This window comes from Lissotriton helveticus, chromosome 3_1, assembly GCF_964261635.1.
Source record: "Lissotriton helveticus chromosome 3_1, aLisHel1.1, whole genome shotgun sequence".
NCBI lineage: Eukaryota > Metazoa > Chordata > Amphibia > Caudata > Salamandridae > Lissotriton > Lissotriton helveticus.
The window spans coordinates 661371759-661389425 of record NC_136061.1 but is presented as its reverse complement, the minus strand read 5'-3'; the positions used below and the strand labels follow the sequence as shown (position 1 = coordinate 661389425).

Genomic DNA, 17667 nt, shown 5'->3' with positions numbered 1-17667 from the left:
GGGCAGACCAAACTACCAAGCCAATTCTTCACTGGAAAGGAAACAAGCTTCCGGGGACCGGTTTCTGGCATTACAGCCGTCTATCAAATGCAGCCCGATAGCTCAGTGAGCATATCTATTTGATAGAAGATTTTTGTCCGAAAAGGATTTAAAGTCTGGTTGTTGTGCCCTACAAATACACTTCTTTGTCATCTTTGTCTTCCTGACTGCCAGATTTAATATAGCAATGATGTTTTGGATACCGAGGCCTGAGCCTTCTTACTTCATATTCTCTGCTTACGTTTTTAGTCAGTTGTGGTTCTTTGTTGATCTGTGATAACTTGTCACAGTTGAGTTGTTTCACAGGGTCGTTAGTACTGTCATGGACCACGGAAACGGTTGGAGTCATTTTTACTTACTCCACCACGTTTCTTGATCAGTAGGTTTTATCTGTGATCCGCGCTCTTAACAGAATTTCTTATTCACATTCATGTGTTGTCCGCCCAACACCTCCACACCTAGCCGTCTGTGTAGGTCTCCTGTTCTTGTGAAGCACTAGTTGCTATCTTTAGGGCCTTGTTTTGGACTTTGTTCTGAGATTTTCAGTACTACTCCTGGCAGTGCACTCAGGGCACAAGTCCTAAAAAAAGAAGTGGGGGGACGCTGACGTCACGACAGGAAGCGATGTCACGATAGGTGGCTTGCACCATCAGACTCATTGCCTCCCCCAGCTCACCCCTTAGATGCGATTGCATCAGAGAAGACAGCGCATGAGCAGCGTTCTGAAGGCCAAAGAGTGAATGTGTGGCTCCATTTGCTCAAGTTATGGCGCTCCCGGTAAAATAAGTGGGGGGGACGCCGTCCACCCGCGTGGTACCCCGACTCGAGCCCTGAGTAAACTCAATATTGGGGAGGTGTGTGGGTCAGATAACTGCACAGATTACATGGGCTGTGCTCTGTATAGGCCAATACTTTGTCTTTGTGAGTGACTACTGTGGGGGGGAGCGGGGCTTGGCTGAGCAGCATATCAAGATGGCGGCACACTGAGCAAGCTCAGACGGCTGAAGCCCAATACCTTTTCCCTCCCATACATTAAACTCCAATACAATCAGTTTTACGAAAAGTACCCGATGTCCTCCTCATTCCAGCATCCGTCAACGTGAAAGTGGCCTCATCACCTGGATGGGTAGCTGCAAACTGGAGGATGGCCTCCCGAGCGGTGTCCTAAGCGGGGTCTTGGCTGGGCAAATTGATGTGGGGAGGGGTGTTTGGACATGACCGTGCCCCAACTGCAAGGCTGTGTGCAGTGATGTGCTTGGCCTGGCCGCTAACCTGCTAGAGGTACGCACAGAGACTCCCGAAAGGTTGGGCCTGTAGCAGAGGCGCTGCCAGTGACAGCCGGTTATGGCTGATGTCCTACAAGGGAAGCTGCGACCTACCTAAGAGTGTCGATTGTGGGCAGAGGGCCATCTTGCAGAGTGCCGCAGCGGTGACCAGCAACAGGGCTGAGAATTTCTACGCACTGAAAGACCCCTAGTGATGGCGATTAAGTGGGGCATGTTTAGGCAGACTCTCCTCTCCTGTGAGTGCATAATCCCATGGGATAGCTGGGTGTTTGACTTCTTAAATTCTCAGAAAGACTTACCGATCACAGGAACTCAGCGTTACCCTACCAGTGTCGGTAGTTACGTGTGTATGGCTGCTTTTTTACCTCGCTTTATCAGGAGTAGAGTGCATGGATAGCTGAGATCCTGGCTGCGGTAACTACGGGGTGGCTATAACCAGTACTCTGGTGCTAGTCCCTGTATAGACCGCAAACCCACCACACTTCTGTCGGTGCTCTGGGAGAGCAGCAAATCCTGGCTCTTTGAGATTCGAGTGCCTCATCCACAACTTCTTAGGCATGATGGGCAAAACAGACAGCAGGCAGTCACATCTGGAGTTTGAAGCTAAGAAATGTGCCAAACATCTGGCATTCGAAGCTAAGCATTGTCTGACATGGAGGAACAATGGATGGCAACTCACTACCGCCAGTGGACATTAAATCCCTACTGTTAGAGATGAAGTTGAGCCTTAAAATGGACTAGGACACAGAGAATGGAAGACAAAGGATGACCATGACAAGCAGCATACGTGTATTGCTGCAGCCCAACAAAGGATCTCCGATATAGGGGATGAACGTACACAACAATCAAAAATGATGAAAGGGATACAAGAGGAACTACGTCACATCCAGCTCAGAAATGAAGACCTGGAAGTCTGGTCAAAGGGGAGTAATATTCGAGTTACTGGAATATCGGAATCCACTGCTATGGGCCGCACTTAAGATTACATCTAAAACTTGCTACATACTCGATTTGGCATGAATAGCTTCTCCAAGACATTTGTGATTGAGCGAGCACATTGCCCCCTAGGCCAGCTCTGGTGCAACCACAAGGCACACCAGTGCTACATTTTTTTCACTTTAGGAACAGAGATCAGCTCTTGAGACTGGCCAGGGAGGCAAAAGAGACACTATGAAGGGATGTGCCCCTCATTTCCCCCTGATTTCAATCTGTGTAGGAAGCCCGGAAGAAATTTCTCCCTGTCAAGAAGAAATTACAGGCACACGGTATCCCCTAGGCCATGCTTTATCCTGCACAAGTCAAATTTACCTGGAGGGACAAGACGCAGTTGAATACAGACCCTGGGGAAGCCCTCTCTTTCTTTCAGAAACATATGGCACCATGTGACACCAGATCAACACGAAATAAGAACTACTCCAGGGTTGTCCCTTGATGAGATTGAATGACATTCTTCATGTATGGACTACCATAACTTCACCGCACGGAAAGTCCACGTCTACCCAGTCCCTCTCGTCAATTTTGAACAATGTTTGGAATTTATCTTTGTAACTACGAGTCATGATATGGCCCTGGGCTTGCTGCCACCCACAAAGCCCGTAAAGTATAAGATGTTGCTATGTTGTATTGTTATCTGCATGCTCATGCTGACTACTTGGTGCAAAGTCTCACTATCTGCTGCTCTGGACACCCTTGGCATTAAGCCGCAGTGTGAATAAGTTCTGATATCTCTTTATTTTCTTGGTTACAGAATCTTTGCTGCACGGGTTAAAATGTTTTGGGTGTTCACTGGGAAGTTAGGTCCTGGTGTGTGGTTGACTGGGGGGTTGGGTGTTCGATCAAAATGAGGCAGGGTAACATATTGCATACGCATAAATCAATGCACTTTCAAAAACATCAGAAACAAAATGGATTCATTATTTTAGAGGGAATAGCCAACTATAAGCATGTTACCCTCATCAATAAGTATCGACCGAACACAGAGAATCTCAATTTCTTCCTTACAGTACTGAAACACTATGCAGAGTTTGACACTCGCACAATTGTATGGGGGGGGGGCTACCACAACCTTATCCTAAATACAGCACTAGACTGCTCTGACTGCGGAGATATACGACAGACAAGATCTCGGAATGTGCTTCTAGGTGTCATGCAGCATTTTGACCTGGTCGAACTCTGGGCATCTAAAAAGCTAACAAAAAAGGAATATGCCTGTCATTCCTCATTACAAAACTGCCTCGAGTTTTGCCTTTTGGCTGGGATCCAGGGATGTGATGGGCTGGACGATGGAGATAGTTCGCCCTCCTAGGACCCTATCCGACCACTCCCCGGTCGGGTTAACCCTGGAAATGCTTAGTAGTTGGAGTCAGACTTCAACTCAAGAACTTTCTGGATGCTGAATTCAAGGAGGAAATAAGACAGGCCATTGGAGACTACAAATGTATAAATAGGGGTTCAGTGACCTCAGTTGCAACCCTGTGAAAGGCTGTCATCCGTGAGGAGAGTATCATGAAGGGCAATGGGATCCTAAAATTGATCAGAGCCAGACAATGCACTAGAATGTGAGTTGCATGCCCTGGAACAACGCTATGACTCCACTCGTGATGGAGCACTCTTGCGCCCAATGCAATCTAAATTGACGTAATTCAAGGAGGAGGCCGACAGTTTTGAAATTCTTGAGTAAACATGCACAAACCCAGAGATACGGGATGGTGACAGATCAGGGCACATACTAGCTGCTCTACTTAAACCAAACTGGGCTGCGATTCACATCACTCGCATACATACGCCTGCGGGGCATGTTGTGAACGATCCCACCATAATTATAGATGCCTTTGCTGCCTTTATAAAGACTTGTACACTACCAAATCGCAGGTTGATTTTTTATAATAAAGAGTTTTAACCACTTGGCTGCTATGCGTTTCCCCCCCGGTGCTGGGATCCTCCATTTTCCATTATTCATGACGAGCTGGGCTCGTCATGAGCGTGCGAGGAGGCTACACCATGACGAGCCCAGCTCGTCATGAGCGTGGAAGGGGTTAATAGGCCCATCCATCCCTTCTTTTAGATTTTATTAATGTAATTTTATATTTGTACCAGATGACGATGTGTATTTATTTGTTTTAAAAATCTTCACTGTATTCTCTATTGGTGGTGATGAATTGTGCTTTTATGGATATTTTTATCCGAATAAAGATTATTTGACTTGACTTTGACTTAATATCCACAACTACCTGGACAGTGCAACTCTAGCAAGGCCGGGGCTCGAGGAATGCACCTTAAGTCACCTGATAACGACAGAGGAGATTAAATCTGTGATCAAGCAGCTCAGAAATGGGAGTGCTCCTGGTAGTGACGGCCTCCCCGCTGAATCCTACAAGCAATGTTGCTTCTTTGCTCTTGGGAGGTCTACGAGGAGGCATATAGAGCAGGAAAGCTCCCACCGACCATAAGAGAAGCTATAGTTATAAGTCTCCTTAAACAAAACAAGCCCCCAAAGAGGTGTGAATTCTACCGCTCACTCTTCCGTATTAACGTAGATAGTAAAATCCCAGCCAAAATACTGGCTAATAGACGGCTCCCCTTGATGCCCCGCCTGGTCAAAACGGATCAATCCTGCTTCACACATCAATTGGACCTCGACCTAAAAGTAGTGGCCACCTTTTTGGATGCCGCTAAGGCGTTCAACACTGTTGAATGGCTATTATTGCTAGGGGTGTGTAGTATGTCATTTATTTATCACCTGTTCCTTTAAATATCCATATTCCATTTATGGAATCCTAGGTCATTCTGTCATTCCAAGTTCTGTCCCTCCACGGCAGTTGCTGTTGGTCCTCTTCTTTGCCAGCACCCCTGCCGTGGGCTCCCTATCGTGTAGCATGAAATACATCTCTTTACTTAAACTAAGACACAGAGGATCGTTTATTCTACAATTTGATGCACTACAGGGAGTTAGCTAGAATGGGCCTGCCCTCAGCTGGCCTTTCTTAAAGTGGGTTAAGCTCATCTATTCAGACTCGCTCGCCGGAGTTAGGGTAAATGGATGGGTATCCTTAGCGTGCCAGGTCAGAGAAACACAACAGGGTTGCCCCTATCCCCAATTCAGTTTCTTCTTGCTGTGGAAACTCTGGCCGGTGTCCTTCAGGAGTTCCATAGCCAGCGCAATCAATCTAGAATATCGTTATACTTTGTTGTTGATTTATGCAGAGGATACCCTGCTGGTGGCATGACCCTGAGATGAATTTGTGCTCCATTATCAATGAACTTATACAGTTTGGCTGCTGTTCGCGTCTTCAGATCAACTAGTCAGATCCTTTATCGTCCCACTCACGGGTGCCACCACACAGCCTACTCTGGCCTATCCACTGCTGTCGCAGACAGGCTTGTCCGCTATCTGGGAATACTATACCATACAGACCCACAGACTATCCTTCGGGAGAACTATGGGAAATATCTTTGCAGGGCTCAGTGCATGGGTGGATAGGTGAATTGCCATTCACTATCTCTGGCAGCAGAATAACCTTGATGAAGATGGGCATGCTGCTGAAGTTATTACACATGTTCCGGAAAATACCTATTCCATTAAAGAAGACATTTCTTATCCAGATGAATATATTTATAAGGTTAATCTGGGCAGGCAAGCAGCCTATACCCACCTGGCGCAGTTTACAACTGCCAAATAATAGGGAAGGGATTGCAGCACCCCATTTGGAGTGTACTACCAGGTGGCCCAATTGCAGGTCATGCATCACTGGATACATAAAAGTTGACACGCACCGCATGTCACTCTAGAAAAGAGGCAGATACACCCACCCCCCCTACAAGAGACCACCTACTCCCGATTTGCTAGACCTACATGAGAGACACACAGTAGGGTGCATTGGTTGGGCATTGTCCAGATTGGCTTAAATGTGTTGCGTCCCTGTAGCCTACCCCCAATACTCATAAAATATTATGGCAGACTCCCGATAGACCACATCTCTGCAATGATGACAACTCAGTAAGAAACCTATGAATACATTAGGTGACCTATTCATAGAGCATACATTTAAATCTTATCAGAAAAATTTGGGGGAAGCTGAGAACACACTCATTGATACTATTACATATGGCACGCTATATCATGCAGCGCGCAAAACTCTATATGACGTTCCCATAAGAGCCGCTAGAGTAGTCTGTATTGTCCATCCTACGGCCCACACCTCCTCCAATTATGACCATCACCTGATTGTACACCACATTCATGGATCCGATAGAAGGGACGACCTCCCGCGAACATGGATATGTGGTCAACTGAATTGGGTGTAGTGGTTACCGACATGATGTGAAAGTATTGTTGTTGACAAACTAGAAAAGTCACCCCTAATGGTTGATACAGGTAATACATTATAAATTCCTGCAGATGGCACACCTAACCCGACAATCCTTGCTAAGTATGATCGTACAGAAGACACTAGGTGTAAACGATGTGGTGTATGGGGGGCAGATTTCCTCCATCTGGCATGGAGGTGCCCGGGAGTTGCCATATTCTGGGGCAAAGTCATGACAGTAGTATAGACTATGAGGAATTATGAATTCCGGCTCATCCCCGACACTCTTCCTCTCCGTCATGTTAAAAACATCCCTAAGGACTTTCCTGAAATAACTTCAACAGTGATATTACTGATCAAACGCAGGGTCGCCATGATGTGGGGCAGCCGGAGTGCGCCTCGTTTTCAGGACTGGCTCAAAGACATGACTATGTGAAGAATGATCTGAAAATGATGCTACTACCCTCCCCAGTGTTGCGTGGCCTAGAGACTTTTGGGAGCCACTGGGGACGTGCTTGTCCACCCTTAATGCTGGACATGGGGTGTGTTGCCCAACTGCTACTTATGACGCTCTACTGGTGTTTGGCCTCAGGCAATAGGCCACTTTCTTATGAGAATGAAACCACTGCACCGACTGCTGTATACGGTTGCTCATCTGTAAGCCTATACTGGCCATGCCTGCAAACGCGCTGTTGCTTCTGGTATATCTATTTGCCTGCACTTTAGGCTGCAACTGTTATCACTTGTGTATGCTCAGGGCTTGCTGCCCTGTATTGTTTTGTCTGCTGCTATGATAAATAAAATAAAAATTTAAGTAAGGGTGACTACAGTGTAGCTAGTTTGACAGGGGCCTTCTAAAGAGTCTTGCTAATGAAGTGTATCCAGCTGAGTTTAGGGACAGCAATGCTCTTAGATAGGAGCTACTGTTTTCACTTTTTGTTATGTCTACCGAAACCGATCTGCGAGTATTCTGTAATATTTTTCTGTTAAATAATATTGCTGTCACCTTGCTTGTGCTTCTTTTGCACAGTTTTAAACATTCCCTGATGATACAGATTGCAAAACGAGCGGCTGTACAGCGATTGGTCCATACAAGTATCCAAACAATACATTGTGAAACTGGGAAAGCAAATTTGTATTACTAACATCTGTCTTAGTCAAGTTGCTGCCAATCAGAGCACCCATCCATTTTTTACAAGCACACTGTCTTATTTGTGCTCGAACCCAAGGAGTTACATAAATACTCGTTGTTTTCCCTTAGACTATAGACACCAAAAAGAAGAGCAGGTTTTTCTAACCCTGTGCTTTGTGCCAGCTTCTCATTCCCTCCTGTTGACCAAAGATTGGGCTCCCAGCTTCTTAAAGTAACATGATAACCTACAGATGTTTGAATTCGGGTACATTTTAATAATATGCAGCTTTGCACTAACAGTACCAGAGTTACTATGGTGAATAGCTTCTACTTAACTTCTGCTCCAACCCGGTCTTTCTTCCGCAACAGAACAAACTACAGAGTCGGTGCTACTCTCTGTAGTATCAGCCTTACAAAGGGCGCTCTTCAGCATGGTCTGAGCAAACAAAGGCATCAGCATCGGAACTAACATCCAAATCGCAGTATCTTGGTACAGAGTATCAATGAAAACAACGCTTCATTATTATTATAACATAACGTGTATTTGTAAAAGCGCACATTCACCTGTAGGCATCTTGATGCTGAATAACAGATGTTTATTGTTACCCAACTCAATGGTACTCATTTTATCAACCGGAGATGAATGAAAGGTTGAGTGGCCCGCTGGGATTTGAACCTGTGACCATGAGGTAAACACAGTCCACTGCAGTGGACGCATTAGTCCACTGAGTCACCAGTCCTGGCCTTCTTCAGTGCGCGGGCCGGCAGGTGAATGTATCGATAATGAATCTGGTTGAGGCCTGGAGACTTGTCACCGGGCTTTCCTCGTCCTAGGATCCCCCTTAAAGACTAACACGATAATTAAATCATACATTAGGCCACCAGATGCCCCTTTCCATGAGTATCTCTCACCACCAGGCTTTACTTACTGTCACTCGAGTCTGCTCACAGGCAATGCCTACCAGTCCCCTTCATTTCTAGCTCCTACTCACTTCTACTCCCTACATTTACCATCAGTGGCCCTGCCCATGCTTCTTCTGCCCATGCTTCTTCTGCCCATGCTTCTTCTGCCCATGCTTTGCCTCTTCGGTACATACCTTCCTGTCAGCCAAGCAGTTGGGCTACCATCAGTGTCACTTCACCAAAATGCCTGGGGTAGCAAAAGTGACGACATGTCCTTTTTGACCTAACATTTGAGAGACAGACAGACAGACAGACACACACACACACACACACACACACACACACACTCTTGCACATAAACACACTCACCTGCAAGCGTGCATACAACATACATTTAAAAGCATTTTTTACTTATGTTAGCTGCCAGATCATGTCATATTCCAGCTATTTGTACTCCATATTTTATTACACGAATAGTGAATATTTTTATTCACCATAGCCTATTTGTGTAATTAAAAAAATGTCAGAATACCAGGAAAGTGAAGCACCAACCGAAGTCCATAAGGAAGAGCTGCCGCTGTGTGCCAGGCACTGATTTTGTCTTCTCTGAGGCCAGGGGTGACAAATTCAATGGCAAGCATCGAAAGGGGCAAACCAGAGGTCGCAGCTGCAACCCTTAAATGAAGTCCATGTTGGCTACCCATTAATTAACCACAATCCCACCAGCCGGAACTGTACAAGAATTATGCACAAAAAAAAAATAAAAAAAACATGTTCTATTGGCAATGCTCTTTCCCGCTCTTCGGATCTCTACCTGCCTTACATTCACAGTGTTTAGGCTGCCCCAGGACTGCATTAAATGGTTTACAACCAGTCATCATAATAGAACAGAAGATGGCCTCTTGGACCAACATATAAGGTTTATGAGAGTAGATAAAACCCATAAGTCGAATACTTCAAACTCAGTTGGACAACGCTGACTTATTTAGATCTTTTCTAGGAAAGAATTTCTTGAAAACTGGAAATTGGTACGAACATACGCTCTAATAGAACGCCTGAAGTGCTGCTGCAATCATCACACTAACAATGTTTCCACCAGTTCCTCTCCTGGAAATCCAGGTATGCAGGAGTAGGAAACACACCTCCTCCCAGATCCTTTGAGACACTGTATTGGTCCATTAAAGAGAAATGTCATTTAGTACAATACTGAAATACACCACTTTTCTCTTCTAGTGCCACCATTTAAAAGCCAGCGATGTCTAGAGAGAGAGAAGTCTTGACACCTGAGATCATCCTATGCAGACTGCAGGGTACATTTGAGCCCTAGGTGGTTCCTTCCAGTCTTCAGGACTTAAGTCACCTGGGTTGTTCATTAGGTCCCTCACGCGACAGTGCATGCGCTCTCATATATGAGAGATATTGTATACAACACAGGGCTTGCAACCCACCCGTTTCTTAACATTTTCTGGCTTCATTGTCAGTCTTATTTGCTGTTTTCTAATTGGCCCGTGCAAGCTAGTTTACTTCCTCTTCTTTCGGCTGGAGCTTGGACCAAGTACTGATTGCTGTCCTTCCCTTGATCGTGCTGTGATTGAGTACCTACTTTTATTTTTTTCTTCTTCTCCGTCATCCTTGTTGAAATCTTGCCGTTAGTATGCCACACACTTCAAAGACGCCCTTTTCTCCTTTGAAATGGGTATTTATTGTGACAACAGATGTTATCTGCTTCCAAAATGTATTTTCAGTATGACATTTACACGGGCGCAATTGCTTTCTTTACGTGATAGGATTTGTTTTGCCAAATGTCATATTTTTTTTTTACCTATTGGGATATTAACGGATTTGCTCAGAATAACAGGGGTGTTGTGCTGAGACCTACTAAGCACTGGCAAAGACTATAGTTCTTTTTGTTCATGCTGTACAGGCATTGCCGACCTGGACAATGATTTATAGCCTTGCTGTATAACAGCATAGCTAAAACTAATAGAAAAATGACTGTTATGCATCCAACGCTAATGCACTTAAAAACAAAAAAAATAAACAAAAGAAGCGCATTAGCCCTGGCTATGTTATAGCATTTTTTCGAATTAGTTTAAGACACACTGGAAAGCATCTGCACTGCCGGGGAAGCAACCTTAACAACGAGGGCATCACATCGCGATGCCATTACAACTCGGTCGTTACAACGACCGCGTTGTTACCACGCAATTCCATTACTACGCAAGTCATTACATCAACTTGCAGTAGACGGCTTGCTAACATTAGAAATAGTATAGTTTACTATTCCAACACCTTCCCTACTGTTACGTAGGCTGGAGTTAGAATAGTAAATTATACATTTCTAATGTCAGCGCGCCATCTTCTGCAAGTCGATGTAATGACTTGCGTAGTAATGGCTTTGCGTGGTTTCAACGCGGTCGTTGTAATGACCGCGTTGTAATGGCAAGCGTTGTGATGACTCACGTTGTAACGAGTCATATTCGCACTGCCGTACAGCATGGCTACAAAACATTTTCCAAAGCCAACCGCTCTCATAGGTGAGACCTACTGGCTTTGCCAATGCTTGATTTCCTTTGGAGGTGCAGTATTTTGCTTAACGAGTTTGTATGATGTGGAGAACCACACTCAAGTTACAAAGAATACAGCGTGCACTGATGAGGCTGATTTGCTGGCAGTATGCGGTCCTACTTCTTTTTGCCTGTGTCGCTTCTGGGTTGCTCCGTCAGCCTTTCCTCTTGGAGATGCATCAGGGTAAAGCAGTCATCACTATCAAGAAGTTGCCGTTGAGATAACTGCATGGCCTACTGTTAGGATATGTTATATGTATTTGTAAAGGGTCATCTTAGCCCCAATGGGGTATCCTGCAGCAGAAGGAAGTCATTAACTAGAAGAGAGCCTGGTCTACAAATCATCACAGGGCAAAATGAACTCAGAACTAAATGTCTAAGAGGGATCTCGAAAAAGGGCTAGATCAGAGAATCAAATCCGGTATGGTCAAGACACGGCCACTAAATGTAAATCCAGTACTTGTATAGCGCACAAATCATCCCCAAAGGGATATATCGGCGCTGGAGGCCGTTGAGAAGATTAAGCGAGCTATTGCCCAGAGTCACATGGTGTTGGGCAGACCCCTGCCGCCGGAGCCAGGGATCGAACTGTGATCCCCAGCGTCCAGCGTCAGTCGCCCTGTCTGCGGCGCCACACCTCTCCCACTAGAGTTGTGCTACAGAGACACTTTAGCCAATCTTGTTAACTACGTTATACACCCAGTATAGAAGTGAGCGGGAAAAGAAAGTGTAAACAAAAAACCCTGCTAGCTGAAGAGCATCCCCCGGTGCATGGAGTCACTACTTCCACAAGGTGGTACAAGAGCATTTTCATTGATGATGGACTGACAAAGATCACCCCTGGAGAAACCACTCGTAAGGCACACTGGCACTCATAAAGCCAGCTGCAATACGGGTCAACATCACGTACAATTTTTCTTTGTTGGCAACCTAGGATCACATGTTTATGACAAGTTTGTAAGAGCTCCTTGCATGCTTACATAAAATATATACATACATGGGTGGTCTTTGCATAAAAGCATTTACGTGGTCATTAGTGAAGAAATAATAGTCTTCATTCAGTATGAAAGCACAGATGCGACGTCACCCCTGTTACGTTAAGACTGGAGACCGCTGCTCTTCAGAGAATTGTGGCTGAAACCCAACCATATTCTAAGCAGGCTGTTGCCATGATTACATTAGGCTCATCAAGATGGCAAGTAAGGCCCAGTAAGTAAGGCTTTACATGTTGCTACAGAAGACTCCAATGGAATGTATTAGAAAGATGGCAAGAAGTTTATTGTAAATGCGACCTGGCAACTCGCACCACACTAAGCATGAAATCAGAACCAGGAGCATCTGAAATTACCACAACAATGAGCTGTTTGTCCGTTAGAAGTAGGCCACCATGTCCTTCAGTGTTTAAATGCACTTCAGCGGCCCAAATCCAATCCCGCGAAAAGCACCAGGACAACTAGAGGGTCTGACCAGGAACCATGGATGTCTTATTTACATTTCCCCAAAGACCCACGTTCAAAATGAAGACCAAATTCCAGATTATATAGAATTGTGGAAATGGGGCAAAAAAAAGGCTTGCGTGCCATGCGCTCAACTACTAGCATTACTTAGTAGAAAACTTTGGGTGCTGATCTGAGCCCAAGCAGAAGCTTCTTGAACTCCATCAGAAGAGATTCAGAGCCTGGTAATGTGGGTAGATCATGGAACAGATGACCATTTCAGCTGCTGGGTGAGCCATATATCACCCTTTGGCAACTCTCTAAACGAACTTCCCAGATACAGGGGAGGGCCGGTAAGTCTTATTCCCAAAGCAAACAATGTATAGCAAGCATAGCCTGGGCGTTGGCCTTTACAACAGCCAATTACAGGACTCGTTCATTTGTCATCTTTATCTGGTAGAGGTCATCAGCGCCCTGCGCTTCAACTGCATTATATAAGATTGCATCAATGTATGACATTTGGAGATGCAGCAAAACATTGTTGACAATTTCTGTTACTGTTGAACAGGTCTTTTTCCACTCACACTTGTACATGGCAACTATGCCTTTCTGGTTTGTGGTGATCTGTAGGAAAATCGTCCAACCCCTGTAGACCCCAAACTATTAGCATTGTCTGGGACTAATCTTCATAGCACTCATCTCTCTGTTATCAATGAGACCAAGTTACTTGGAACCCCTTTGTGTCCTACATTTGCAGAAGCGAGGTAGTCTGGAAACAGGCCAGAGTTTAATGGACCACATTTTTCAATTATCAAAAAAAGTGGATCAAGAAGGGTTGGGGCACACTTCCTCCTCCTTTGAGGCCGAGAAACAGAAGGAGCCCAAATAGCTAGGCACAGGGCCGGAGGTTTACTTGAAGGACAATGTTGCCACAGCCGAGCATTTATGGAGATTAGTTCCACCCTGGCCTCTTTTGCTCTGAACTCATTGTAGGGGAGGAACAAAAAGGGAGAAATTGAACCACCATTTATAGGTTCCCTATAGGGATCAATGGCCAGAACAGTCAGTGTAACCTAGTCTTAGTGTGTCAGCACAAGCAGTAGCTGCCTCGACTACTCTTCTTAAGTGGTGAAGTGTACGGTTGGCAACTTCAGTGTTTAGCAGGTCCAGGGCCTTTAGTACCTTAAAAAATCATGCAGTTTTGAGTTACAAGAGCACTGGTATAGATTTTAGTAGCAGCCGGAATACTCTGGTTATGAAGCACTGTAGTGGGAATGCTTGGATACTCTGGTCAAGTACAAAATGCTTTGGCAAAGGAGACCTTTAAAATAATCATGAAGCGGGCGGTAGAACCTCATATGTAGCCTAGGAATTAGGGCCCGTGAAATCTCACAACAGTCTCTAGAATTAGACCCAGAAAACACTTAAGGGTAATAACCAGAATCTGGCTGTGGCGGCACCGTCAAGGTGAAGGTTTCTGGAGCAGTCTCCCCAACCCACTAATCATTCCGCCAAGATCTGGATGGAGAATATGCCCCAGGTTAAGGCTGTATAAAACAATGGTCTTTTATTACTGTTCTCCATAAAAACCTAGAACATTATGGGGAAGCACTACCACAAAAAGACCAAATAGAACTGGAGACCCAACCACATTGTTAACCTCTGTTTTGAAGGCCAGTCTTTTTACTTTATGAACCGTGAACTCAATAAGCACAACTAGGTCCTGTAATATGATTTTACACAAGTCACTACTTAAAGAGCGCTTGAGGATGGAGGGTAAGATCTCCATTCTGCCTCCATGGGGGTGTTCCATGGTACAGGAATGGATATCTTACTGTGAGCGCCTGGAGATACCTCCTGGTAAAAGGTAACGTCACATGTAACTCAATACTAGAGGAACCCGTTGGTAAGGGCCCAATCTTACAGGCCAAGGCCATTCTCCCAGACCATGTGATAACAAATGCACTTCTTGGTACATAGATGGACCCTGGAGGCACATGATGACCATGAGAGGGTTCCTTGTTTTAAGACCATGGAGGCACCTCTTGACTTGAGGTGTGAATCCTAATTGTGGGAACCCAGATGTGCTTGTTGGCCAGCGAAAGATGCATTTTCTTGATATCCTAGATGTATTCGTTGTCTGGGACAAAGCCATTACTGAAGGGGCCCTTGATAAACTTCTTGGCTGGAGTAGGATTCAAAGACATTTAGATGTTCCTTACCTTTATGCTTGGCTTTCGCCTTGGCCTTTTCTTCCTGCTTTTTGGCTTTTGTCACGTCTGCTTCCTTCTTCTTCTTCCTGCGGCCTCGGAGCCAACTGAAGGCTCGACGAAGGGTGCTAGTCTTCTTTTTCTTAGGAGCTGGGGTCTCAACCCTATCCACATCAGCCCCAGAGGACAAGCTCCCACATTCCTCCCCTGAGGGGCCCACTGTGGAGTTTTGCTCCGACATGGATAGAATCAGTTAATTCAGCCTAGGAGAAAACAAATGACTGGCTCATGGGAATATGGATGAAGTGTGTGCCATTCTGGCACAGGGCAGCAAGGGTCAGAGAGAAACAATGTTAACACAAGAAAGTGGGCAAGGTCGGGCAATATCGAGACTTACATCTAGCAGCCAGAACCTATGCGAACATGACAGGCAGGAGCTACTAAAACAACCCCAAGTAAAAAACGGATTGTCTATAGCAAGGGAAGAAAAGTTGGAAGAAGAACTCTACTGTTGGCTGGAATTACAGTCTTGGAAGAGGCACTTGAATTACAATCAGTGAGTTGAGGCGTGTGCTCTGAATCAGGATGTGAGCTTAATTTGTAGTTATTACTTATGGACCTGGAAACGATGATCGGCCACAAAGATTCATGGATTGCTTCCGGAAGAAAATAAGACAGGAGCAATAAAGACGGGTCCGGAAATTGTTTGGGGTCACAATAAAGTGGGGTGGATTCTAGACCAGATTTGTCTGGAAGTGTTTTAAGGCAGTGGGTGGTCTGAGGGTAATTTTGAACAAGAAAGGTCTACAGGAGGTTCTTATTTACAATGGAATGAATCTGGCAAGGGGTCTTGAACAGGTTTCTGATTTAGGATGAGACACGTGTGAGTCCAGATTAGGAATGTGTGTGGAGTGTGTTCTGGCCTTTAGGAGGGTTGGGATTTTGGACAGTCTGATCTCAGAGGGCTTAGAGAGGGCTATGGCATGAGATGGTCTGGACGGAGGATGAAATTTAGGAGTAAATGTGAGTAAAAGGGAGAAAGGGGTCAGGATTCGGTTCGTCCTGCAGGGAATTCTGGACCAGAATATGTCAAGAGTGGTGCCCATACAAGGACGGCCCCAGAAGGGGATCCTGCGGTGAATTCCTAGCCTGATTGCTTGTTTTCTCTGTTATGTTCCCACTGTTGCGAGTCTGGGCATCGAGTCAGTTCTTTAGCTCTCCCCTGTGATCCCACAGCACGAAGGAATCCATTGCAAACATCCACAGTAGTCCAAGGCAAGAAACGTCCAGAATATACAAGCAAACAACAATAAATTGCGACAAACTCCTCATAGAAATATGGTGTGAAATGAATCCCAGAATACTAGATTGTGATAAAATCCACCAGGAATAGTTTAGGAAAAAATCCCTGCAGAATCAATTGGTAATGTCATTTCATCAGGAATATGTCGAGATTGCCAACGCAGATGGATTTACCGTCCACGAAGAGGTCAAAAACGTCACGAGAAGGCACACCGGGCTGTGTAATGCAAGGACGGCATATGGAAACCGGCTCTCAGGCACTGGAGAGATAGTCGCAGAATTAGGGAGACATTCAGGTAGGCACCGGGAGGGATCCTCACAGGAACGGCATGACATCGTCAGAGGGTGAACACCTCGGGGGCGGGCGGGATCCTCACGCGGGATGCGATGCTCAAGAATGGGGTGAAGCCCTTGGAGGGGTGACAGGTACTCCGGACCCCCACTGCTCCCCCGGCCTCCCAGCCTCCCGTCTCCCCCGGGGCCGCTCGCTGGATGCAGGGCCGGTGCCTGGTGCCTCCGCCGGAGCTCTCGTGAGTCACTGGCGGCTCAGGCTCAGCCCCCAGCCGGCCTCCCCGCCTCCCCCGGAGCCTCTTCCGCATTCCCAGTCAGGCCCGCCCGCCGGGAGAGGCCGCGCCGTGCAGGTGAGGGGGGCGGTGCGCAGCAGCAGGAGCAGGAGCCCACCGGAGGGAGAGGTCTGCCTGGGGTCCGCCCACGGGGCTGGGGCAGCGGCGGGCCCGCCCCGGAGGGAGGGGCGTGACAGGCACCGCCCTTTTAAAGACGGGCCACGCACATTCTGGAGCGGCGCCCAGTGCAGGTGGAGGTGGGCAAGGTTCAGGGTGCGGCCCGCGAGAGAGCCCAATCCCGCCCCGAGGGGAAGGTGCGTGCTGCGAAGGTGAGGAGGCCGCGCCCCTCCGCCCAGTGGGAGGGCCGTGCCGCTGTGGGAAGAACTGGTGTTCGGCCCGCGGGAGACCTGTGGCTGTGCCCACCGGGGCAGGCAACAATGAGCCGGGCCTCGCCCCCGTGCCCACCCTTAGCAGCCGCAGTCTCTCCCGCCTCCTGGCCGGCCCGAGCCTCCCCATTATGAGAGGAACCAGAACAACAGGTCAATTAATGATCCCTCACAGGAAGACAACACTGACAGCAGCGCAAACGTCCTTCTATTTGTTTTAGGAGAAGGAGCGATGCTGCACATAGCAATCTATAGGCTGCGCAGAGGGACTTGGGAGCATTTTTTGGGGAATTGTTTAGAATGAGAGAACGGCAAAACACACAAGATGATGGACGGAATGTTGCACAATGGCAAAAACACTCACCCCCAGTCACAGATTTCGATCTGTGACTGGGGGTGAGTGTTTTTGCCATTGTGCAACATTCCGTCTATCATCTTGTGTGTTTTGCTGTTCACCCTATGTGGGAAGCGTATGCCCAGACGTGGGTCCCCTGCTCACTAAGCCACTGGTGTCAAGCTATCCTGGCTGAAGATGGC

General features: G+C 46.6%; 1 protein-coding gene across 1 annotated transcript in view; it reads right to left on the bottom strand.

Moving 5' to 3' along the window:
• NHSL3 (NHS like 3) overlaps window positions 1–16911 on the bottom strand; it is a 336808-nt gene extending 319897 nt beyond the window's left edge. The window contains exon 1 of the mRNA XM_078680739.1: window positions 14892–16911. Within this exon, the coding sequence (XP_078536865.1) occupies window positions 14892–15120 (229 nt within the window). The 5' untranslated portion in view covers window positions 15121–16911. The remainder of the gene's footprint in view (window positions 1–14891) is intronic.
• Window positions 16912–17667: the final 756 nt, after the last annotated feature.